Source organism: Dermochelys coriacea, chromosome 1, assembly GCF_009764565.3.
Source record: "Dermochelys coriacea isolate rDerCor1 chromosome 1, rDerCor1.pri.v4, whole genome shotgun sequence".
NCBI lineage: Eukaryota > Metazoa > Chordata > Testudines > Dermochelyidae > Dermochelys > Dermochelys coriacea.
Window position 1 is genome coordinate 307,194,476 of NC_050068.2, and position 26,361 is coordinate 307,220,836.

The following is a 26,361-nucleotide window of genomic DNA, read 5'->3' on the forward strand; positions in this document are numbered from 1 at the left end:
TTGTCACCATGAAAGGTTTTCCTCCTTTCCCCCCCCTGCTGCTGGTGATGGCTTATCTTAAGTGATCACTCTCCTTACAGTGTGTATGATAAACCCATTGTTTCATGTTCTCTGTGTGTGTGTATATAAATCTCTCCTCTGTTTTTTCCACCAAATGCATCCGATGAAGTGAGCTGTAGCTCATGAAAGCTTATGCTCTAATAAATTTGTTAGTCTCTAAGGTGCCACAAGTACTCCTTTTCTTTTTCCATATGGTCTCTAGATTACTTGGGTCAGGTGGCAAGAGAGCAGAAAAGTTTGGTGACTGTACCTTGGAGTGAACCAAGGATCAAGACCCTGAAGATCAAGGGACCTCCCAAGGGTTCCACGAATACCACTGAGGAAAGGGATATGACATCGACTGCCTGTAGGAACCAGGCCACAAACCCCTATCTCTGGTGTGAGAATGGTACCAATCCCAGTACCAATGGTGGTTTCCTAAAGATCTAAAGCGCTTTTGGGCTCGGTGTCTAGATGAAGAATAAGAAGTGGAAGATGACTCTGAACTTTAGCAGGAGAAACTCTCTAAATAATCTGATAAGAACAGAGGAGCCACATTTGGAGGAGCCTGTTAAGCTGTCTGGAGTGGCTCAGGAACATGAGTACTAACCTCAGGGAAGACTGTGAAGATGCAGAACACAAACCCCAAAGTGGTTGTGAGTTCTATACTTAGATTTCAGCAACCAAGTATCAAGTGTGAATCCTCAGGCACTATAACAGCCTTAATATGGAGTCATAGATAGCCCTCTTGGGTACTCCAATCTATCTTGAACCCAGGTAAGCTTGCCTTTTGATAGATGTTTTCTTACACCAAAAACCACAATATTCAGGTTACTCCCAGTCCCAAAGAACCAGTCACTTACTCCAGGTCAACTGTACCTTAGATCCTATATCAAAGACAATACTTGTAGCCAATCCTATAATAAATTAACTAAATATTTATTAAACAAGAAAAATAAATGAAATAAATAAATAAAAGTTATTTACAAGGTCAAAGCAGGTAAACATACACACACAAAGGAGTTACAACCTTAGATTCCAAAAGGTAATAACAGAAGCTGCTATAATATATTAAGTTCTGTAAGTCCTTTAGGGGATGACCCAGGCCAAACAATTGGAAATCCCTTGTTTATGCTTAGAAATCTTTGCCTCTCAGAGTTCAAGCAGCACAGAGAGATCCAGTTTCTTCTGATCAGAGATTTTTATTCCCTTCCCCCAGAGTTCAAGCTAATGGGACGAGTCCTTGTGCACATTTCCTCTTCATGGGTATGGGAGGAGCAATCAACAAAGTCTTTGTTCTTTGATGTTTCACAATGGCCCATTTGGTTTCAATAAGCCTTCTTGTGTGCAGGCCCTAGCATCTTCTCTAGGAAGCCAGCCTTTACATTAATTAAAGCTTCTTTTCTGTTTGGTGAGTTACAGTTACAGAGGTTTACAACACAAAAACTTAGCCCTGGTCTACACTCCAGAATTACTTCAGTATAACTACGTCAATCAGGGATACGAATAATCTACATTCCTGAGCGATGTAGTTATACCAATCTAAGTCCTGGTATAGATAGCACTATGTTGGTGGGAGAAATTCTCCCGCTGACACAGCTACTGCCTCTCTCGGAGGTGGAATTATTAAGCCAACAGGAGAGCTCTCTCTCGTTGGTTTAGAGAATCTTCACCAGCAGTGCAGCTGCACCACTGCAAGTTTGTAGCATAGACCTGCCCTCAGTGTAACTATATAACATGGGGTACAGAAGTTAAGTGAGATTAATACATGCAGCATCTTACAAGCATTTCATAACATATAAACACTAAACACATTTTTATAAATCTAATACCTATTTTAACAATACTAATACATAGGTGAGCCTGACTGATTTCCAGTTATGTATTCATCAGTGTTCATTTGGGGCCTAGGGGCCTTGGCATGAGCTGGCACCCAGTCTGCTAGCATCACAGAGTCATCCCAAGTCTTAACTCCTACGAAGCCCAGTACACTGGCCACATCAAAAAAGACAGCAGTTGGAGCTTTCAATATCAGCAGTGTCACGGAGACAACCCAAACACTCAGTACTGGACTATATATTGGTATTGAAGTAGAGGCCGGTACTGCATTTGTAGCTCTAGCCTGTACTCAACCTGTAGAAGCAGACACTGTCTCCAGGGCCAAAGATGGAATCGGCACCAACAAAAAAGCCTTTGGTGCCGGTTTTGTCTTCACAATCTCATTTTTAAGCAGTGCCTGCAACAGCCTGTATTGTGAGGCAATCAACCCAGATGGTCCAGAGATCTCCGAAGACACCACTACAGCTGAGGGCTCCTGTATCACAGGCAAGTCTGGCAAAGAGAGGCAAAGTAAATCTGAAGCTGCTTCAAAAGCCAGTGGTGTTGATATGTTTGGTGCAGAGACCAATGTTGTTGGTACCAGATTAAATGCTTGCCCCACAGAAGATACCAAAGTCAATGGTATTCTGCCTGAATAACTTTGTCTTTGAACTGGAGAGTGGGTAGAGAGCTCTGCTCTAACCTGAGTACTTGAGGAATTCCAGTTCCTACCAGCACTCCTTTTTGAAGGGGATGAAGACTCTCCCACGTCTGAGAGTAAATGAGGTCAGTTTTATGAGTCCTCTCTCTTGGGGGAGAAGAGGAAGGAGAATGGTCTATTCTCCTAAGAAAAGAGTCTGAGTCTCGTGGTGGCACCGAAGGTCTCTGAGCGGCTGGACAATCTGATCCCAGCACTAACATGGGTCGATCCATCAGGTACGGCTTCAGGTGTAAGTCTCTTCAGGTGTAGAATACTCTTTCTGAAGGATTTGCATATGGAGCACTTCTTAGTATGTCCCTCTCAAAGGCACAGTAAACAATGAGTATGGGGACTGCTACTGGGAATGGCTATTCCACATGAGGGACAGTGCTTAAAACGCAGTGAAGGAATTATACCAGGCAAAAAACAAACTAATTAATCTACAACTAGGGTTCTATTAACTATAATTACTAACATAACAAAATATTGAAATATATATATAAGGGTTCTATTAACTATAATTACTAACATAAAATACTGAAAGAAATCTCTCCAAGTTAACAACAAAAAGCATGAGGTAAATACCACACAGAATGCTCCGACTCAAGCCAAAGGCACTGAAAAGGAGCTGGAGGTGGGGGGAGGATCGGGGAGGTGGCATCCTTAAATAGCCATTAGAGAAGCTACAAGAGCCAAAGGATGTTTGGTGCCATCACAACGGGTACTGCTAAGCAAAGTTCTCCAGCTTCTGTGTGCTAGGCGCTCACACACCTGAGTGGAATATACATCTGCAACCATTTGAAGTATAATTAGATAGGTCAAAAGAGAATTTGAAGAGCAACTAGCAAAAGACACAAAAACTAACAGCAATTTTTTTAAAGTATATCAGAAGCAGGAACCCTGCCAAATAATCATTGTAACCACTAGATGATTGAAATGCTACAGTAGTACTCAAGGAAGACAAGGCTATTGCAGAGAATCATAGAAGATTATGGTTGGAAGAGACCTCAGGAGGTCATCTAGTTTAACCCCCTGCTCAAAACAGGACCAACCCCAACTAATTCATCCCAGCCAGGGCTTTGTCAAGCAGGGTCTTAAAACCTCAGAGAGTCCACCACCTCCCTAGGTAACCCATTCCAGTGCTTCACCACCCTTCTAGTGAAATAGTTTTTCCTAATATCCAACTTAGGCCTCCCCCACTGCAACTTGAGACCATCGATCCTTGTCATCTGCCACCACTGAGAACAGCCTAGCTCCATCCTCTTTGGAAACCCCCTTCAGGTAGCTGAAGGCTGCTATCAAATCCCCCAGCACACACACTCCTCTTCTGCAAACTAAATAAGCCCAGTTCCCTCAGCCTCTCCTCATAAGTCATGTGCCCTAGCCCACTAATCATTTTCATTGCCCTCTGCTGGACTCTCTACAATTGTCCATATCCTTTCTGTAGTGGGGAAGCTAAATACATTTTTTGCATTGGTTTTCATTGCAGAGGATGTGAGAGAGATTCTCACATCTCAGCCATTCTTTTCAGGTGACAATTCTGAGGAACTGTCGAAGTTTCAGGTGTTGATAGAAGTGGTTTTAGAATAAATTGATAAATTAAACGGTAATAAGTCACCAGAACTAGATGGTATTCACTCAAGAGTTCTGAAGGAATTCAGATTTGAAATTGCAGAATTAATAACTGATATGTAACCTATCGCTTTAATCAGCCTCTGTAGCAGATGACTGGCAGACAGCTAATATAACACAGATTTTTAAAAAAAGTTCCAGAGGCAATGCTGACAATTATAGGCCAATAAGCCCAAGTTCTGTACCAGCAAATTGGCTGAAGCTATAGCAAAGATCTGCATTATCAGACATAGAGATGAACACAATCTGCTGGGGAAGAGTCAACACAGCTTTTGTAAGGGGAAATCATGCCACACCAATCTATTACAATTCTTTGAGGGGGTCAACAAACATGTGGACAAGCGTGATACAGTGGATATAGTGTACTTGCACATTCAGAAAATCTTTGACAAGGTCCATCACCAAAGGCTCTTAAGCAAAGTAAGCAGTCATGGGATAAGAGGGAAAGTCCTCTCATAGATCATGGTTAAAAGATAGAAAACAAAGAGTAGGAATAAATGGTCAGTTTTCAGAATAGAGAGATGTAAATAGCGGGGTCCCACAAGGTCTGTATCGGGACGAGTGCTGTCCAACATATTCATAAATGACCTGGAAAAAGAGGTAAACAGTAAGGTGGCAAAGTTTGCAGACAATACAAAATGACTCAAGATAGTTAAGTCCAAAGCTGAGTGTAAAAAGTTACAAAGGAATCTTACAAAACTGGGTGACTTGGGAACAAAATGGCAGATGAAATTCAATGTTGATAAATGCAAAGTAATGCACATTGGAAAACAATCTCAACTACACATACAAAATGATGGGGTCTAACTTAACTATCACCACTCAAGAACAAGATCTTGGAGTCATTGTGGATAGTTCTCTGAAAATATCAGCTCAATATGCAGCAGCATTCAAAAAAGCTAATAGAATGTCAGGAACCATTAGGAAAGGGATAGATAATAAGGACAGTAAATACCATAATGCCACTACATAAATCTATGATACATCCACATGTTAAGATATAGATATTCAGGCCTGTCTGTAAAGGCCCATGCTCTAAGAATTTAAGTGTAATCTTATCACTTAGCTAGTTATAGAGGTATAAAAGAAAGAATCAAAATCACTGTCTGCCGGTGTAAGGACCTTCTCTTACTGTGACAGTCTCAGGCCCTGTTCTTAGGCTAAGGCCTTTGGCTGAGCAGCAGAGGCAGCCATAAGCGAATGGTCACATCCTCACATTTCAAACTCGTCACATTGATATAAAGTGCCATTGGGCTGTTAGGATACAATCCTGTCCTGATAATGCCTATCGCCTCCAGAGAAAGGGAAGTGCCTAGAAGATGTAAAAGGAAACTTAGTTTGATAGCATCCTGTCTGGCAAGAACTCACTTATCAATAGCTGGAATGTGAAATCCTCATTTCTGTGTTGGTCTATCATTGTAGTCCCTATTTCCCTATTGTTTGTCTGTATAATCTTTGTCTGGTTCTGTGATTGTTTCTGTCTGCTGTATAATTAATTTTGCAGGGTGTAAATGAATTAAGGTGGTGGGATATAATTGGTTACATAATCATGTTACAGTATGTTACGATTGGTTAGTTAAATTTCAGTAAAATGATTGATTAAGGTATAGCTAAGCAGAACTCAAGTTTTACTATATAGTCTGCAGTCAATCAGGAAGCATATGGGTGGGGGGGGATGGGAACAGGGACACAGGTAAGGCTCTGTGGTGTCAGAGCTGGGAAGGGGGACACTAAGGAAGGAAACTGGAATCATGCTTGCTGAAAGTTCACCCCAATAAACATCAAATTGTTTGCATCTTTGGACTTTGGGTATTGTTGCTCTCTGTTCATGCGAGAAGGACCAGGGAAGTAAGTGGGTGAAGGAATAAGCCCCCTAACACCACACCTTGAATAGTGTATGCAGTTCTGGCTGCCCCATCTCAAAAATGATACATTAGAATTGGAAAAAGTATAGAGAAGGGCAACAAAAAATGATGAGGGGTATGGAACAGCTCCCATATGAGGAGAGATTTAAAACACTGGGACTCTTCAGCTTGGAAAAGAGACAAGTAGGGAGGGATATAACAAGAGGTCTATAAAATCATGAATAGTACGGAGAACGTGAATAAATAAGTGTTACTACCCCTTCACATAACACAAGAACCAGGGGTCACCCAATAAATTAATAGGTAGCAGGTTTAAAACAAACATAAGGAAGTATTTCTTCACACAATTCACCATCAACCTGTGAAACTCACTGCCAGGGTATGTGGTGAAGGCCAAAAGTATAACTAAGTTCAAAAAATAATTAGATAAGTTCATAGAGGTTAGATCCATCAATGGCTACTAGCCACGATGGTCAGGGATGCAATCCCATGCTCTGGGTGTCCCTAACCCTCTAACTGCCAAATGCTGGGGATGGATGACAGGAATGGATCACTTGATAATTGCCCTGTTCTTTTCATTCCATCTGAAGAATCTGACATTGGCCACCATCAGAAAACAGGATACTAGCCTAGATGGACCACAGTTCTGACCCAGTATGGCTATTCTTATGTTCTTAACCTGCCTTATAGTGAGAGATTAAATAATACCTAGGTTATAGACAGCATTTTTTCATCAGTAGGTCTCAAAGCACTTTACAAAGGAGGTCAGTAACACCATTTCCATTTTATAGAATGGGCAACTGAGGCACAGAGAGGTGAAATGACTTTCCCAAAATATCCCAGCAGATGTCCAGCAAATGCTGTCAAGGCATTGCAGTCTGAAAATGTTGCCATGTTATAAAAACACTTGCAGACCCCAAAACTGGTGATCAGCTTAGCCCACAGAATCACCAGAGATCCAGCAACTAAATTAAGGGTGGGAAGGGTGAGCCTAAAATAGGAAATCCACAATGGCTACCCCACCCAGACAGCAAACTGTATCAATCCTCTTCACACTCCACCCTCAAACAGGAGCCAATCACCTGGCCCCAGCAATGAGTGGGAAAGATACCACAGCCCAGATCCAAATACCCTGAGCATGAGGAATCATAAAATCATAAGACTGGAAGGGACCTTGAGAGGTCATCCAATCCAGTCTTTTGCACTCATGGCAGGACTAAGAATTATCTAGTGTGACAGGGCAAGGCCAGATGGCTATGGAAGAGTAGAGGGAGATAGATATATTAGCTCCAGGCTAAACAAATCTCTGGTACCAGGATAAGTGAAATGGTAGCTGCTCCAGGTCAAGTAAGACACCTGGGGCCAATTAAGAACTTTCCAGAAGGCAGAGAGAAGGCTAGGTTGATTGGGACACCTGAAGCCAATCAGGAGCTGGCTGAAATTAGTTAAAAGCCTCCCAGTTAGTCAGGTGGGTGTGCATGTCAGGAGCTGTGGGAAGAAGTTGTGCGGTTGGAGAGGCTGAGTAGTACACACCATATCAGGCACAAGGAAGGAGGCCCTGAGGTAAGGGTGAAGTGGAGCTTGAGGAAGTGAGGGCTGCTGTGGGGGAAGTACCACAGGGAATTGTACATGTCATGTTTCTAAAAGGTCAGCTACCATAACTGATACTATTAGGGTCCCTGGGCTGGAGCCCGGAGTAGAGGGTGGGTCCAGGCTCCCCCCCACCCCGCACCTTTGCCCCCTGATTAAATCACGAGACTGGGAGACAACAGAGACTGTACAAGGAAGGATAACTTCTCCTCACCTCTCTCGCTGGCTTATGATGAAAAGGGCTCAGTAGATTGTGACCTTGTCTCTAGAGAAAGAAGGGTTACGTGGAGGGTCACAGTGAGCCTCTGAGGCTACCGAAATCCGCCAGGAAACGCGGGACCCACGGAGGCAAGGACAGAGCTTTGTCACACTAGAGATTCCACAACCTCCTGGGCTATTTATTCCAGTGCTTAGCCACATTAGGAAGTTTTTCCGAATGTCCAACCTAAACCACCCTTTCTGCAATTTAAGCCCATTGAGTCTTCTCCTATCCTCAGAAGTTAAGGAGGACAATTTTTCTTCCTCCTCCTTGTAACAGCCTTTTATGTAATTGAAAACTGTTATCATGTCTCCTCTCAGTCTTCTCTTTTCCAAACTAAACAAATCCAGTTTTTTCAATCTTCCTCAAAAGTCATGGTTTCTAGACCTTTAATTATTTTTGTTGCTCTTCTCTGGACTTTCTCCAGTTTGTCCACATCTTTCCTGAAATGTAGTGCCCAGAACTGGACACAATTCTCCAGTTGAGGCCTAATCAGCGTGGAGTAGAGCAGAAGAATTACTTCTCAGTAGAAAGAAGGAAGAAGCAGGAAAAAAACAGCCCCCAAATGCTGAAAACAAAAGGGGATGGGGGAGTGAAAGAAAAGGACACTGAGCAGATGGATCACTGCTTCAGCTGAGATACCCACCCACTTCCATCCACCACCTCCAGACACTAGAAGGTGTCTCTACTGCTCAAAGCCCCATCAAAACTGTAGCCCAGCTAGTGAGGTGAGCATCCAGTTTACCCTAGAAATGTTTAATAGCTGACTCAGGGGTCGGCAACCTTTCAGAAGTGGTGCGCCGAGTCTTTATTTATTCACTCTAATTTAAGGTTTTGCTTGCCAGTAATACATTTTAACATTTTTAGAAGGTCTCTTTCTATAAGTCTATAAAATATAACTAAACTATTGTTGTATGTAAAGTAAATAAGATTTTTAAAATGTTTAGGAAGCTTCATTTAAAATTAAATTAAAATGCAGGGCCCCCCAGACCGATGGCGAGGACCTGGGCAGTGTGAGTGCCACTGAAAATCAGCTCGGGTGCCGCCTTTGGCACACGTGCCATAGGTTGCTTACCCCTGAGCTGACTTAATCATGAACTATAAGTAGCTACGTGGGGAGAATATTTCTGATAATAGAGGGGTCTTTAATCTAGCAGGAAAAGGCATAATGAGATCCAAATGCTGGAAGCTGAAGCTAGACAAATTCAGACTAGAAATAAGTCAAATATGTTTAACAGTGTAGGTAATTAACCACTGGAACAACTTATACAGGCATCTGGTGCATTTTATATCACTTGATGGATTTAAATCAAGACTTGATGTCCTAAACAGATATGCTCTAGCACATGTCATGACATTACAAGTCATGAGTCTGATGCAGGAATTACAGTAACTCCTCACTTAAAGTCGTCCCAGTTAATGTTGTTTCGTTGTTACGTTGCTGATCAATTAGAGAACATGCTCGTTTAAAGTTGCACAATGCTCCCTTATAATGTTGTTTGGCAGCCACCTGCTTTGTCCACTGCTTGCAGAAAGAGCAGCCTGTTGGAGCTAGCTGATGGGGAACCAGGGTGGACCGACAGCCCCACTATCAGCTCCCTGCTCCCCTAAGTTCCCTGTGTGGCAGCCGCCTAGCTGGCTATCAACTGCCAGGCAGTTCAGCTGTCCCTCCCCCCACTGTTATGTGCTGCTCCCACCCTCTGCCTTGGAGCTGCTCCCGGGAGTCTCCTGCTTGCTATGTAAGGGGAGGGGGAAGAGCGGTGCTAATGTCAGAGTGTCCCTCTCCCCACCGCACAGAGCAGGGGGGGACATGACAGGGCTCAGGACTGAGGGAGCAGCAGCTGCTGTCTTATCTTGCTGATCTACTTAAAAAGGCAATGTACTTAGAGTGGGGCAATGCTTGTCTCTCTCTCTCTCTCTCTCACACACATACAGTGTGTGTCTCTGTCTCTCTCTGCAATGCTGTCTCCCCTCCATCCATTCATGATGCCTTGTAGAGTGTGAGGCTACATTAACAACAATGCGTTAGCCCTTGAGGGCTCAGCCAAGTGCTAGTTCATCATTTAGCAGTAAGGCATTCCCTGGGAAATATCACACCCTCTTCCACCCTCTGACTTCACCACCAGAACCAAGCTTCACAAACGTCATTGCTCTGTGCGTGTGTGTGTATATATATATACACACACACATAATATAGACTAGACTAGACTAGAATATATATATATATATATATATAAAAATATAGTCTTTTGTCTGGCAACCTAACCCCCCCCCATTTACATTAATTCTTATGGGAAAATTGGATTCACTTGACATTGTTTCACTTGAAGTAGCATTTTTCAGGAACATAACTACAATGTTAAGCGAGGAGTTACTGTATTAGTTGAGCTTCTGTGGTCTGTGTTATGATGGAGGTGATCATAATTGTCCCTTATGGCCTTAAAAACAAGTATAATTTATGAATATTTCTTTTCTTGTTTTTATCTGTAGAAGGTTTACAGTATAGGATGACATTTCAAATATTATAGAAACAATATGCATAATGATTCTAGTGAAACCATGATACTGTGAGTCTAAAATTTAAAAAAAAAAAAAAAGCCTAAATATTAATTCACATGATGTTACTGTGCTAACAGGTCTTCTTAAACTCAATACATATTGCTGCCTTACAAGACTTCAGAGTGGCCTGTCAACTTCCGGGTCTCCCAATCACAGCTCCTGCTCCCCTTATGTCATGTTAGACTAGTCTCTGGGAGACTAGGTTATGCAAGAGTTTATGAACTAACCTTTCACCTCTGGAAATCCAGGGTCAAAATCTAGTTTGGGCTACTAGTAAAATGAGTTTGGTGGTCTCAGCTGTTAGTGGACATTTTTTCAAACCACAAAACCACCAAACAATTCAGAAGAACTGTCAATTTTTGCTCAAGAGACTACGTCTATGGTTGGTACAGCAAGATTGTCACAATTCAGAAAAAAGGTTAATTGACAGACATACTGGTAAACTTACATCAAACTTGACTGCTATTCTTGGCACTAGCCAATACTAATAGCTCATTACTGTCATCCATTTCAGATTCCTGACCATATGATGCTGAGAGAAAGGAAGAACAGAGCACACTATTGCATTGCCCATGGCAGAATTCTTCAAAGCAGGAAGTTTAAATGATCAACAGATCAAGCAGCCTAAAGCATTATTGAAGTTACTCCATCTCTCAGCACTGTTTATATATTTCCAGCTTTGTTATTATTACACTCTCTTTCACAATGTCACGATAAAGCAGTCCATGTTCAAGACATCAAAAAGATGGACAAGCAAAGCAACGAATATTTAGGGATGTCAAGCTTTATAAATAGCCCTCAGAGACAGAGAGAGCATAAGCTCTGCTGTGCCACAAGCATAACAGAGCCATAACTACCCAAGTGTTGACAGGGTAAATAGAAGAAATAAATAACTTAATATGTAAAAGAAAATATGTAAATTACATGTATTTTAGTGAGAGTATGCGAACTGGTGAAGTTTGCCAGCATCTCCTACTCTAGTTACTGTCAATTTACAAATTTAACATTAAATAGTGCAACATTTGGCTAGATACACTATTATCTGTAGAGTAGTTCTCAGGACTTGGACTCTATTGGCAGTCCCTGGCCAGATGATTTTATATTATGATAACATACAATAAATGGGTGTGGCATATGGAGAAAGGGGCGGGGATGAGGTGGGGGGGAGTTTTTGGGAAACAAGGATAGCAGCAATGTGACCACAAGGTTACAGATTCAGTACACACCTGTCTGGATAAATTCCATGTTTCCCTTAAAAAACACAAAAAACAAGAAACTAAGAAATAAATGAAAATGTCATGAATCCCTACAGGTCATCCACCCCAAGTATCCATTTCCCGGTACTCCCTGAGTTTGTGAATCTGAAAACCTTCTAGATATAGCAAGAATCTTCAGTGCTCCTTGCACTCTCATTTTAAAGAAGAAGTGGTGCTTAAAAATACGCAAGATCTGCAGAACACACAATACAATTATGTCACAAGAGAGACTCAGTCAAAGGCAGAATTTCCACTTCTAAATGTCCTGCAATGGAAAGTAAAAAAGCACTGAGCTCTTTTTTGCTTCTTTCAGTTATGTCAGGAAGGGAGGTCTCAAAGGCATTTTTGCTCTAGAAATACAAGTTTGTTGGGTGTGAAAGATTCTATGATGGAGGGGCAGAGAGTGTCTTTTTGTTCTGTATTGTATGGTGGGTTACTATTCCATGACTAAGGCTCTTAGGCACTACTGCAATACAAATAAATAAATTATGACAGCACATAGGAGTGCAAGCTGAGCAACTGAAAAGGGAAGGAATTTTTAGTCAGATTATTTAGGACTTTTTTTATTTGTTAAACTCTGTTTGATTTTAAATGACTATCATTGTGTAAAGAGAATTTTTTTGAACTTCAAATACATTTTATGCATTTGAATTTCATGTCACAAATTAAAATAAATGCAGTTATTTATCTGAGTGTAGAATTAGTCTCTTCCTTTTTTGCTCTCTCTCCTTTTTGTTTTAGAAAAATCAAACAAAGAAAATTAATGAAAAAGCTTACATTATAGCTGAGAATCTGTGTATAAGAAAGTCAGGAAATTCAAAGTCATGATTCCCAAGGAAACTGTAATTGTCATGGTGCAGTTACAAATAGTACATGTGCACTATTGGTGGTCAAATTAAAGCTGCAATGGGAAACATACATATCTGTTTACATTCTCAACCATAATGTTACATTAGTATGAGATTGGGTATTTTGCTTTCAATACGTGATAAAAGCACAACTAAAAATATAATGGTTAAAGAGTACTACAGTTTCATGAAAAAAAAAAAACTTATGTCACTTACCTGAAATGTCCCTGAGCAACTGCTGAACACAAGGGTGTAAAGCCATTTTTATCAGCAGCATCAACTTGTGCTTCTGCAGTCAGCAGCAATCTCACACAATCTATTAAGTAGACACATATGTACAGTGATGAGACAAGATAAATGAGATATGTTAAAACTTGATCTTTTAAAAACTTCCACAGGTGTCACAATGCTCTAAAATTACATGATATTACTACGGATAACTTTATAACTGAACTACACTTGCAAACTTTAACACATTCTATAGTGAACTTTTTCCAGAATAACGTGTTAAATGAAAGAGTAGAAAATTAAACTGATTCACCCATTCCACAGCCAATTCATTCAAGGTATTTAAAGTATATATTAATAATATAATTTTCTGGCTTTTCTTCCACAAGAGATTGGAATGCCATTTACATGCATTTAAACTTAAGAAAGCCTATAACCTGCTCAGAGTACATTTCTTACAAGAACAATTTCCATAGTTACAGTCGTACCCCAGAGTTACAAACACCAGAGTTACGAACTGACCAGCCATTTGGAACCGGAAGTACACAATCAGGCAGCAGAAGAAACAAAAAAAATACTTAAAAAGGAAAACAGTAGAGTACTGTGTTAAACATAAACTATTAAAGTAATAAAGAGGAAGCAGCATTTTTCTTCTGCATAATAAAGTTTCAAGGCTGTATTAAGTCAATCATAGAATCATAGAATATCAGGGTTGGAAGGGACCTCAGGAGATCATCTAGTCCAAGCCCCTGCTCAAAGCAGGACCAACCCCAATTAAAAATCATCCCAGCCAGGGCTTTCTCAAGCCTGACCTTAAAAACTTCTAAGGAAAGAGTTTCCACCACCGCCCTAGGTAATGCATTCCAGTGTTTCACCACCCTCCTAGTGAAAAAGTTTTTCCTAATATCCAACCTAAACCTCTCCCACTGCAACTTGAGACCATTATTCCTCGTTCTGTCATCTGCTACCACTGAGAACAGTCTAGATACATTCTCTTTGGAACCCCCTTTCAGGTAGTTAGAAGCAGCTATCAAATCCCCTCCTCATTCTTCTCATCCGCAGACTAAACAATCCCAGTTCCCTCAGCCTTTCCTCATAAATCATGTTTTCCAGTCCCCTAATCATTTTTGTTGCCCTTCGCTGGACGTTTTCCAATTTTTTCACATCCTTCTTGTAGTGTGGGGCCCAAAACTGGACACAGTACCCCAGATGAGGCCTCACCAATGTTGAACAGAGGGGACCGATCACATCCCTCTATCTGCTGGCAAAGCCCCTACTTATAAATCCCAAAATGCCTTTGGCTTTCTTGGCAACAAGGGCACACTGCTGACTCATATCCAGCTTCTCATCCACTGTAACCCCTAGAACTGCTGCCTAGCCATTCGGTCCCTAGTCTGTAGTGGTGCATGGGATTCTTCTGTCCTAAATGCAGGAATCTGCACTTGTCCTTGTTGAACCTCATCAGATTTCTTTTGTCCTAATCCTCTAATTTGTCTAGGGCCCTCTGTATCCTATCCCTACCCTCCAGCGTATCTACCTCTCCTCCCAGTTTAGTGTCATCTGCAAACTTGCCGAGGGTGCAATCCACACCATCCTCCAGATCGTTTATGAAGATATTGAACAAAACCAGCCCAAGGACCGACCCTTGGAGCACTCCACTTGATACCGGCTGCCAACTAGACATGGAGCCATTGATCATTACCCATTGAGCCCGACAATCTAGCCAACCTTCTATCCACCTTATAGTCCATTCATCCAGCCCACACTTCTTTAACTTGCTGGCAAGAATACTGTGGGAGACCATGTCAAAAGCTTTGCTAAAGTCAAGGAACAACATGTCCACTGCTTTCCCCTCATCCACAGAGCCAGTTATCTCGTCATAGAAGGCAATTGGATTAGTCAGGCATGACTTGCCCTTGGTGAATCCATGCTGACTGTTCCTGATCACTTTCCTCTCCTCTAAGTGCTTCAGAATTGATTCCTTGAGGACCTGCTCCATGATTTTTCCAGGGACTGAGGTGAGGCTGATTGGCCTATAGTTCCCAGGATCCTCCTTCTTCCCTTTTTTAAAGATGGACACTACATTAGCCTTTTTCCAGTTGTCCGGGACCTCCCCCGATCACCATGAGTTTTCAAAGACAATGGCCAATGGCTCTGCAATCACATCCCCCAACTCCTTTAGCACTCTTGGATGCAGCGCATCCAGCCCCATGGACTTGTGCTCGTCCAGCTTTTCTAAATAGTCCCGAACCACTTCTTTCTCCATAGAGGGCTGATCATCTCCTCCCCATGCTGTGCTGCCCGGTGCAGTAGTCTGGGAGCTGACCTTGTTCGTGAAGACAGAGGCAAAAAAAGCATGGAGTACATTAGCTTTTTCCACATTCTCTGTCACTAGGTTGCCTTCCTCATTCAGTAAGGGGGCCCAAACTTTCCTTGACTTTCTTCTTGTTGCTAACATACCTGAAGAAACCCTTCTTGTTACTCTTAACATCTCTTGCTAGCTGCAACTCCAGGTGTGATTTGGCCTTCCTGATTTCACTCCTGCATGCCTGAGCAATATTTTTATACTCTTCCCTGGTCATTTGTCCAATCTTCCACTTCTTGTAAGCTTCTTTTTTGTGTTTAGGATCAGCAAGGATTTCACTTTTAAGCCAAGTCAATGAAAGCTACTGGGTACTTCGCACTTTTGAAACTTAGGTCAAACTTTTATGAGCCTGAGTAAGGAGTTTCAGAGTAGCAGCCGTGTTAGTCTGTATTCTCAAAAAAGAAAAGGAGTATTTGTGGCACCTTAGAGACTAACAAATTTATAAAGCCTAACTTTAGGAACCTATTTTTGAACATCGCAGCCATTATAAGCTAGCCCTATACTAGAAAGTTCATCTGAAAGACTTTTGCAAACCATCAAGAAGCCCCCATTCAGCTACTTTGCCTAACATTTGTATTTATAACTGAAATCCAGTGAAAAATACAGATATACTGGTAAATTGTTTCTCAGCAGAAGTACTGCTCTGACAAATGCCAATACCATCATAACTTCTTTTCTGTCTTTCCTTCATCCATCTCCATCTTAATCCAAACATCTATTTAATTTAAAATATGAGTTCTTTCTTGCCAACCCCTAAAATCTCTTTGGAATAAAATGAAAAGAGGTTCCCTTACACCAGTTCTTAGTATTTGGCCAGCATCCTTTCTGCTCCTTCTCAAAGTCCTTGATAGCGGTTATGGTAAATGCGATAAAGGAATGACAAAACAGGTATGTCTACGAATCTCAAATATTTAAGAGGCACCCATCGCTGTTGTAGCTGAACACGGAGTACAGTTAATGCACATAATTTTCTATAGTTGATTCCAAGAAGTACTGTCCTCTTCATATCTCCTGGGTTTTTCAGCTGGATTTACCATTCCATTCTCCCTCCCTCTGCCACCTCCAGTGTCTGAATGAATGGTTGGGACTATCAATATAATATAGAAACTTGTATGGATTAGCTCAATCATGTGTGACACATTTTGTGTCCAAAAGCAGAAGATCCTTTTCAAAGTGTAATAGGTTGAAGTGGCTCCCGTTTTGTTAGCAGGTCAAACAAAGATGGATTGGCAAACTGATTTGCTCAATTTCCCACAGACTGGTTACTGAGACCAAATGGGAAAAACAGTTTCTCAGAATCCATTCAAACAAAAAAGGAGTGTTTAGTTAATATTTTGGGGCATGCATTAACACACACACACCCACACACCCCCCAGAATTGGGGACAGTATTTGCATGGAAAGCAGAGAAAAGCTGCTGTGGGCTAAATGTCCTGAAAATGGTTGTAGCTGGAGCTCTCAAAGTGGAACGGCCTAAGAACAGGAACTTTGTACCTACTGTGAATAGACTTGGAAAGAATATCCTGAGTGTTCTCATCTCTCTTGCAACAAGGAGCCCAGGCCAAATTCTCAGCACAGGAGCATGGCAAGGAGTGCCACTGTCAGGGTGCTGGTTACAGCTCCCTGCTCCTGTGGGTCGATTTGCACCAGCCCTAGCATGGTTTAGCAGTTTAAGGACTGCTCTACCTTTCATCAATTGTCTATCAATCCTAAAGGACCATATTTCAACTGAGAATTGGTGAAGAGCAGCTACAGTCTGCCTCTGCCTTTAACCTATCCCATGCATCCGGGGGCGGGGGGGAAGGGGGGCGGGGGTGTGTGCGTGTGGAGGTACATTATGCTATGCTTCTTTTCCAGCCAGCTACTGCCCAAGAGGAACAAAAGGAGCTGCTTCGGGGGAGAGACTGGTTCTGCAAGTCTCCAAATCCCCTTTAACCATCCCAACTGCAATCCAGAATACACTATTCTCACTCAGCAAACAAATGGTGTGGATATCACTCTCTGGTAAGCTCATGGGTGATGTCCTTCCACAGAAGGGGAAAAAACTATGCCTGTAAGTTGTCTGCTAGTAACCTGCTACTGAAAACTACTCAATTCAATCCACAGTCCCTCAAACTAAGAGTCATTTAACCATTTTCCCATCCCCGGATTCAGATCAGTATCATTCCTGTTCTCATGGTCAATTAAGCCAGGACTGTCTACTGTAAGTACTTCATCATGACACTTTCTTAAGCTATTAGAAAATATATAATGGATCAGTTTTGAAGTTACAAATACAAATAAATATGTTTGTCTGAATTTAAGTTAAAAATTACAACCTTTCTACCATCAATTTTAACAAATCTGATTTTTCAGAGAGGTCTCAACTAGCATATACTGTACTTTAAGGGTGGCAATTTTGCAACAGAAAAGCTTCAAAAACAGACTCCAACGAGAAACTGCTGAATTAATATGCAAACTAGATACCATTAACTTGGGTTTGACTAGAGACTGGGAATGGCTGGGACATTACACATATTGAATCTATTTCCCCAAGTTAAGTAGCCTCATACTTTCTTGTCAACTGTCTAAATGGGCCATCTTGATTATCACTACAAAAGTGTTTTTCTCCTGCTGATAATAGCTCGTCTTAATTAATTAGCCTCGTACAGTTTGTATGGCAACTTCCACCTTCTCTGTATGTGTGTGTATATATCTATATCTATCTTCTTACTATATGTTCCATTCTATGCATCCGATGAAGTGGGCTGTAGCCCACGAAAGCTTATGCTCAAATAAATTTGTTAGTCTCTAAGGTGCCACAAGTACTCCTGTTCTTTTTGCGGATACAGACTAACACAGCTGCTACTCTGAAACCTGTACTTTAAGATGACACCAGAAACAAATGAGAGCCCTTTTTTATACAAGCCAGTTGGTAGCTAAGAAAACGGTGAAAACCTGACTCATACAATTATTAAATATTTTTCAGATACTATTGGTTCTAAATGTAGATGTAGAATCAAAACTACTGCAATATATTACTTATTTTAAAAAGCAACAATCTAATACCTAAAAATTACATAATATATTCAGCTACAATTATAAGACTTATATTACAGTAATCAAATATTTAAAGAATACTGTCTCCATTAATTCTATAGAACTTTCTTATTGGGTATTTCAAGGGTAAAACGAGTTCCCATAAACTCCCATTGAGATCAATAGGAGCTGCTGGGTAGTCAGCACATCTGAAAATCAGGCCATTTGTTTAGGTGCCTAATTATGAATTTAGGAGCTAATTTTATGCTTTTAGTTTGAAAACATGGCCTGTGAACATAACAAAATTAAAACAGTCTTTCTGTAACAATTTAAGACCAGTCACATAATTAGAAACTCCCCATACAATCTCCACTTAATAAATCTAAACCCACAATATTAAAAACAGTAACTATAAATCAAACCCACTATACTCCATCACCTCTCCTGGGGTAAAATCCTAGCTTTACTGAAATCAATTGCAAAACTTCCATTGACTCCAGTGGAGACAGGATTTCAACTGTGATGTCTCAGAGCGGAAAAATATAGGGTTTGCATTGTCTATACCAAGCAGAATTTTATATCAATACTGATTCAGATTTAGTTTGTATCTTCAAATTTTTAGAGAGAAAGTGCTCGTAAAAAGGCAAGTGTGGTACACTTGTATCAGCTATTTTTAAAAATATTGTTCCTGGTTTGTATCAAATGAAATATTTTGTTTATTTCTAATATACTTGACACTTAGTTGGATCAGATTAGAAAATGGTGCAAAACAGCATACCGCTGAAAGGCTTCAGGCACTTGAACTTTTCTAGAACTCTTTTTTTTTAATTAAATAGAAACAGAAGTTAACAAATACATGATGAATTTACAAAGGCTCACATCAGTTATCTGTTATGTAGAGGAAATTACGGCTAGTTTGTTTCAAATGAAAGTAATTTTAGATGGAGCATTTTACTTTCTTACCAACATACATTTCAAGCATAAGAATTACCTATACATAATGCATGTTCAAATTCATTTGAATAAACGACACTACTTTGTTTTAACTTGCTTAGATAAAATCACTTTTTGCATCCGATGAAGTGAGTGGTAGTTCAAGAAAGCTTATGCTCAAATAAATTAGTTAGTCTCTAAGGTGCCACAAGTACTCTCTTTTTTTAAAAAAAAAAATCTCTCATCTCTAATTTCATACTAATAATGGAATCCGTTATCTCTTCCACAGAAAATCACTGACAACAGACTTGAAATGGAAGTATACGCCAACAGATATTTTGCTCAAATTTATCATCTACGGACATTCTTACTGATAAAACATCTGATCAGAAGCTCATGGAAGTCTCTTCTTTGACTTCAAACCGATTTTGGATCAGGCACAAAGTGGGCTTTATTTTCAAATTGTTACTGCTTCCATTACTTTATGTATATGGTTTAACAAAACTGTGAATTCCTTACCTGTATGTCCATTCATAGCAGCAGAATACAAGGCAGAATAACCATCTTCACAGAAATAATTAATGTCCAATCCTTCTTCATTAAGCAGCATTGACAATAAAGTGACATTTCCCTGGGCAGCAGTTTGGTGAAGAAGGGCGGGCCTGCCACCCAGGGGGACAGGACCACCACTCATTAACAAAGGGGTTAGGGAGGGAGACCAGCCTGCGAGTTAAAGCGACAGATGTTAGAGGGAAGACACATGAATATATTAAGGCTGTGCATTATTTCTGAGCTATTCAAATATATAAAAGAAAACCTAAACAGGTTCATCAACACTATAGGGTCTGTTATGGTTTAGCATGAGTCTTGTAATGCTATTTTTTCCCTACATCAAAAGATAATTAAAATTACACACAGTGGTAAGAAGTTATGTTCATTGTTAACTCAAATTAATAGGATTCTATCATCATGGGTTAACACAAATAAACACTTTGGGAACATCACAAACAACTTCCACAGTCCAAAATTTCTGACATTACTACCTTAAGTTCAAAAACTAATACAAATCTTATACAATTCTGGCTTTAGTTTAATTGTAGCTAAATTTAAAATCATTCAAAATCATAAAAATAAAAAAAACATATATTTTCACATAAGTAGGTGCTTTTTACTTTCATCTTCAAACTTGATTTTTATTCAAAATCTTAACCTAATATATAATAATATTTAAACCTGAAAGAGTATCATAGCCAAATAAGATAGACAAATTGGTTCAAAGTGCTTCAGTTATACTTTAAAAATAAAGAATTAACAAGGGGACAGTTCAACATAAAGATTTGCAGAAGCCCTGTAATATACATATTTGTTGTTGAACTTTGCCTTAATATATATGTTCATTTTACTCAGCAGTACTGTGATTTCTATTTTATTTTGAGAGAAGAGCCAATGTAGAATAAGTAGCTAGTTACATCAAAATTACTGATAAAAGTTTTCAAGTCATCCAATGAAAATGGCAATCTACAAAACAGCTTTAGAAATCTTAGTAGTTATCTTGTTAGACATTCCACATATTATTACTTAGCAGCTTTAGAAGAGAGTTTGTTAAATGCATGCAGTCTGCTGCATATAGTATGGAAGACTTTGTGTACTCTTCCTTGATCAAAAGACTGCAAAAGAAAACAGGAAAAAAGATTGAAAAATATAAATGTTAATATATTTGTGTGTGTGTGTGTACACACACACACTTTACCCTTTGAAAATGAGAATTCACACCATTTTTCATTTTTTTAATAGATTACTCTATTTGCAGCGCTTGTATGTGCACAAGCACATATATGATACTCAAATCTGATAATATAACAAAGTACATAGTCAGATTCCCAGCTCAAACTAACAAAAATAATTAATTGGAATTCTTTTAGAATTGTTTTCAAAATAAGGTACTTTTAGCTTGATAATTTTATAATAAAATAAATTTTACTACTATAGTACAGAAAGGCAGCATAACATTTATTTGCAGTACTTTCAGAAAGATAAATTAACTTATTACTCATTTTATAATTTTTTATAAATTTTATAGGCAACTATAAAAAACCACTACCATATATATCAGCAGCCATATCAATCATTTAAAGTTACATGGTATACTACTTCAAATTGAAGGCCAACTTTGAAGTTGTATGAAGATATAATCGATAGTTTTACTCTTATTTTTAAAAACAGGCTACAAAAGAGTATCTAGAAGTTTACAAAATAAGATTAATACAATTTAAATTACTTCTCATAAATTCTATACCTTGTGTTTTTTAGATTACAGAAAAATCCTCAAGAACTATTTTTTCTTTACTAACAAAAATATAAACCAAACTACACCTTTTGAGAAGTCAGAAATACTATACATATAAAGTTGCAGTTCAGATGTTTGAACATTTATTCTTACAAGGTTCAAAAGTGACCGAGGAATAATGGAAAGAAAAATAAAATACAATTATGAAAGTTGTTTTTCTTTCCATTGTTTCTGCCTTGTATCATCTTGTAAGCCTGTGTTTAAACCGTTACTGTAGGTAGAAATTTTGTTTGAACTAACTAAAGGTATTATCTGACTTTATTGTATTTCACTTGTGTTTTTTATACTGCTTCCTGTGGATATATCTAGTGTATCAGCATCTCCTTAGATGTTAATCCTCTTTGTCTGAACTTGCTTTTCCATTTTAGGAATTAGTCTTGATTGTGCTGGAATGATTTTTGAACACTGGGAGGTAGGGGGCTTAACACTTTACTGAACACATAAGGTTCACTATGCCAAGCCATTTTGAAACATTAACGACATTTCTGAGATTTCTGCTTTTGTTGAAAAGTAGCACAAGATTTTTCAGCATCATTAATAAGAATATCAGAGAAAGAATGCTTATTGTGCATTACTGTAAACGGACATCTGATACCTCTATTCTCATTTTCAGCTTCTCGAAATATACTGTTGCATTCCAGTTATGAAACTCATTGTGCTAGATTAAGAATGGATGAAAAGCTTCTACTGCACAAACCAAGTAATCACATAAACGCAAATTTTAACTTCTGTTATCAACTTCTGCAAAGCAGAATAACAGATTTGTATTCATCCAGGATACTGTATAATAGGGTTAGGAAATATCAGTAAGGTATATAGTTTCATATGCAAAAGTGAAGCATCTGTGACAGCTTGCAGGACATACAGTGATGAAGGGCAGAGGGATAGAAAAACAGCTTCTGGCATCAGCTTCAGAATGTGGAGATGGTTAATTTCAAAGCCGAGATCAATCTCTCCTCATATCCTATTTACCTTCTAAGCCAATCACATACAAAGGAAAAAATCAATCAATATTGGAATGAACTGAATAAATACATACTCAAATTGAAGAGCGATGCAAAACTAAGAAGAAAAAGAAAGAAGAAATTCCAGGGGTATGGAAATCCAAGTCACTATAATCATTTCAGTTTTAAACACTTATTTCTCTAGGAAGTCAAATCCATGGATATTTAGGAATCAAAGCAAACTAGAAACACTATGAGTATATTTTCACTTTTTCACATACACCTTGTTCAACATACATGACAAAAGGTGGGTTTCTTTTCTCGGCTGTATTTAAAGCTGTAGGTATTGTCATGTTGATATAAAAGGACATATTACTGATGCAACTTGTAATCTCCTTTTATTCTATATCACAGTGTTTGTTCTTCTTTAGAACCAAAATACTCCACCACAGAAAGTGATACTATTCCAGTGTTCTTAAAGCAAATGCTGCATTGTTAAGAAACTGACCTAAGCGGGTGAACCGATTTGCCATTAATGAAAGAAAAAATTCAGTGAATAGGCTGTCTTCCACTCCTACTGACTTCACATTAAAAGGAAATTAAGTCATGGATTTACTGACCTGCCAAGAAACATCAGATTTCAATCTGACTCTAAAAATCTTTGAAATATATTAACCAATCCGGCTTACTATGATTTGAACATTAATAAATTCTGACTGATTTTCACCAGGACTTACTATACAATAAAATACAAACAACATTTCAGCACACTGATTTTTAAATGACAGTTAAATCTTGTTGCTACAAATTAAAATATTAAACATTCTGTGCAAAGATTAAAAAAATAAGGTTTAAATTAAGTTGAATGTTACTTTTAATAACTGAATCTGTGGCCATTGAGAGAGCTTGGAAACCTAAATACTATTGTTTGTTTCCAGTAGTGCCTATAACACGATAGGTGCTGTACAAACACTAGAAAAGAATCTTTGCCTCCAAGAGTTCAACCTCTAAAAAGGCAAAATAAACGAAGATGGTAAATCAGGGGGAGGGGTTGACAGGTCAGGTAGTTACTAACCATATATTGTAAATAAAAAGGTGTTATTTAAATCTATCCCCATGTACCAAACTAACTACTATCTGTCTGTTTTGCCTTTACTAAGCATAAGCTACTTCAAGGCAGGGACCAGATCTTTCATGTTTGTACATCATCCTGCACATAAAAGCTTAGTTCTCTTAGCATATCCCAAAAATACATGAAGGCAGATTAAATTCCTTATCAAACCCCACATTTAAGGAACGCAAACACACACAAGGGGAAATATGGTTAAAAGTTTAAAGCAAGGGGCTTCGACAAATTCTGTCACTGCAATGTTTTGCTGGGGGATCACAGGCAAGTGACTTTTCTTCTCTCTGACTCAGTTTCTAGGTCTATAATTAGAGTTATTAGTATTTACCTACTTCTGCACATTCCAATTTATGGGATATGTTCCCATTACCACTGAGCTTTAGAAATCTTGTAGAAAGCAGTCCCAGTTACAGTCACACCAGAGCCCTCTGACCGCACCAAACATTCAGAGCAAGTGGTCCAAACTCCTTCAGCTCCCTTCACTAAACCTCAAAGTCCTAAACCATAAAATTTGAATTACAAGGGGAAAAGGACACAAACAGTTTGTGATGAATAACCTTTCTTCTTTGAGAATTACCTCTGTATATTCCCACATATAGGAGTTTGACAAGCAATACAACCAAGCAAGGATCATATCTAGATGCCACATTGACTGAAAAGTGTTCTCAAAACACAGGTTAAGAATACCATGTAGCAGACTGACAGATTTCTAGCATTATGAAGGTATGGCATCAAAACTGCCTTAATCACAAAAGAGTGATCCGGCCAGCTTGATGTACCGTCATCTAGTTCAGTGATTCTCAAAGCCGGTCCGCCGCTTGTTCAGGGAAAGCCCCTGGTGGGCTGGACCGGTTTGTTTACCTGCCACGTCCACAAGTTCGGCTGATCACGGCTCCTACTGGCCGCGGTTCGCCGCTCCAGGCCAATGGGGGCTGTGGGAAGGGCGGCCAGCCTAGAGCGGCGAACCGTAGCCAGTGGGAGCGGCGATTCGCCGAACCTGTGGACGCAGCAGGTAAACAAATCAGTCCGGCCCACCAGGGGCTTTCCCTGAACAAGAGGCGAACCACTGACCTAGTTAACATGTAAAACAGCTCTCCATATGTAGAGCTGATAGATATACAAAGGTGGCTTTTGTCCTACTGTCACTGTAAAACTACACAGATTGTAATTAATTTCCTTAATGATTTTGTCTTATCAAATAAAAACTCAAGTTTCTACAGTATGACGTCTAACTTCCCCTGGATTCAAATGAGGTCTGGAAAATCCTGATTTATCATCGGATTGGAGTGGCATTCAGACAGCTATTGGTAACAATATGGGATTAGGATGCAGGACAGCTTTGTCCCCATGAAATATAGTGAAGCAAACGCCCACCGTTAAATCCTGTAGCTCGCTCTCTCTTAGCAGATATGGAAGAGTGAGGAGTGGTGAGTTTATGACCTGATATTTTGTGGTCTGTTGACCACCAAGGTGTAGATGGGGAAGAGAAGGAGCTCCCTCCGAGTATGCTCTCATAGCCAAAGAGTTAAAGGGATGACTAGGGAAGGAAAATTGACAGGTGTTATTCCAAGAAACTATAGAAATGCCTCATACAATTGGATGAAGAATGGGAGGTCCTGAATGTCTGGGTGAAACCTGAAGCCCATACCAGATGGCACAAGGACTAACCTAGGCAGTCCTTAGAACTGCTGAGACAGGATATTTAGTCTAACTCCCTGGATTAGAGAGGGGCATTGCTACTGGATCCCATTGGTAAAGAGTAGTTGTTCCTGGGAGAGAAGCATACTAGCAGCGTTAGGGATTCACATCATCTCACAAAGGAGGAGACATCCTCAGGGACTGAAGCATAGAAAGGGCTGGAGGAGTCTTCCAGGACCGAGACTGACAGCACCAAAACCTCTGAACCATCCAAGTGCTCATCAGTGCTAATGAAAGTTTCTGTGCCTACAGCAGGGAGAGTCCATTATTTTTGTCAAGGTCCAAATTTTTTGGTCAAGGTATATAGTCAAGGTCCAGACTCCAGAAAGAATAATAAAAAATAATAATGATGATAATAATAAAATAATAATAATAACAACAACAACAAGTAAATAAAAAGATTTCAGGGTCCTTTCAAAAGCGTCCAGTAGTCCAGATTTGGCCTGCAGTTTGCCTATTGACTACCTCCAATTTACAGGGTCCCAGCATTGCTTGACTTCATTTTTGGAGCGGTCCTCTCTCCCTGTGCAGTCATGCTCTAGAAAGGGGCTAATACTTGCTATTCTTGTGCTGACCTTTTCCAACAAGGGTATATTTGGAAACAAAGATGATGACTGATTCAACAGTTGATCCAAAGGTGGATCACGGCCCTGATTCATAAGGCCTTCATCATGAGGAAAATCTAGAGCTGCTAAGATGTAAAGGTCCTCCATGCTAAGCATTGGTTAGTGAGGTAGGGAGTGAGCCTCTTTCTCAGAGAAATTCAACAGCAGGTGCATGCATCACACACACACTCCAGAAATACAGCAGGACACCAAACATACTGCTTAAATGTGAATTTTTCCAGGTGTGAAGAAAGGTGGTTAGGATTGCACTGCTCTTTTACAAGCTGTCATAAAATTATTTGGTGCCAGGAGAAGGGGATCAAATGGCTCCAGATAGGCACTGTTTTCTAGAAGGTTCACAAAACTCAGTGGCATTGGAGGAGTACATACCATCAGAGAGACTATACATAGGCAATTTTAAAAATTAATTCATGTTTGTAGAGCTCTAATATCCTCACGCTTACAGAAGGCCAAAAGTATTATTAAGGAATCTCCCTTTTCTGGAGTATGTCATTACTCCAGAATTTTCTCA

General features: G+C 39.7%; 1 protein-coding gene across 1 annotated transcript in view; it reads right to left on the reverse strand.

Moving 5' to 3' along the window:
• Positions 1 to 26,361, reverse strand: part of CTTNBP2 (cortactin binding protein 2) — a 187,461-nt gene that overhangs the window by 90,074 nt on the left and 71,026 nt on the right. The window contains 2 exon segments of the mRNA XM_038387405.2: positions 12,783 to 12,882; positions 19,629 to 19,832. Coding sequence (XP_038243333.1) covers positions 12,783 to 12,882; positions 19,629 to 19,832 — 304 coding nt within the window.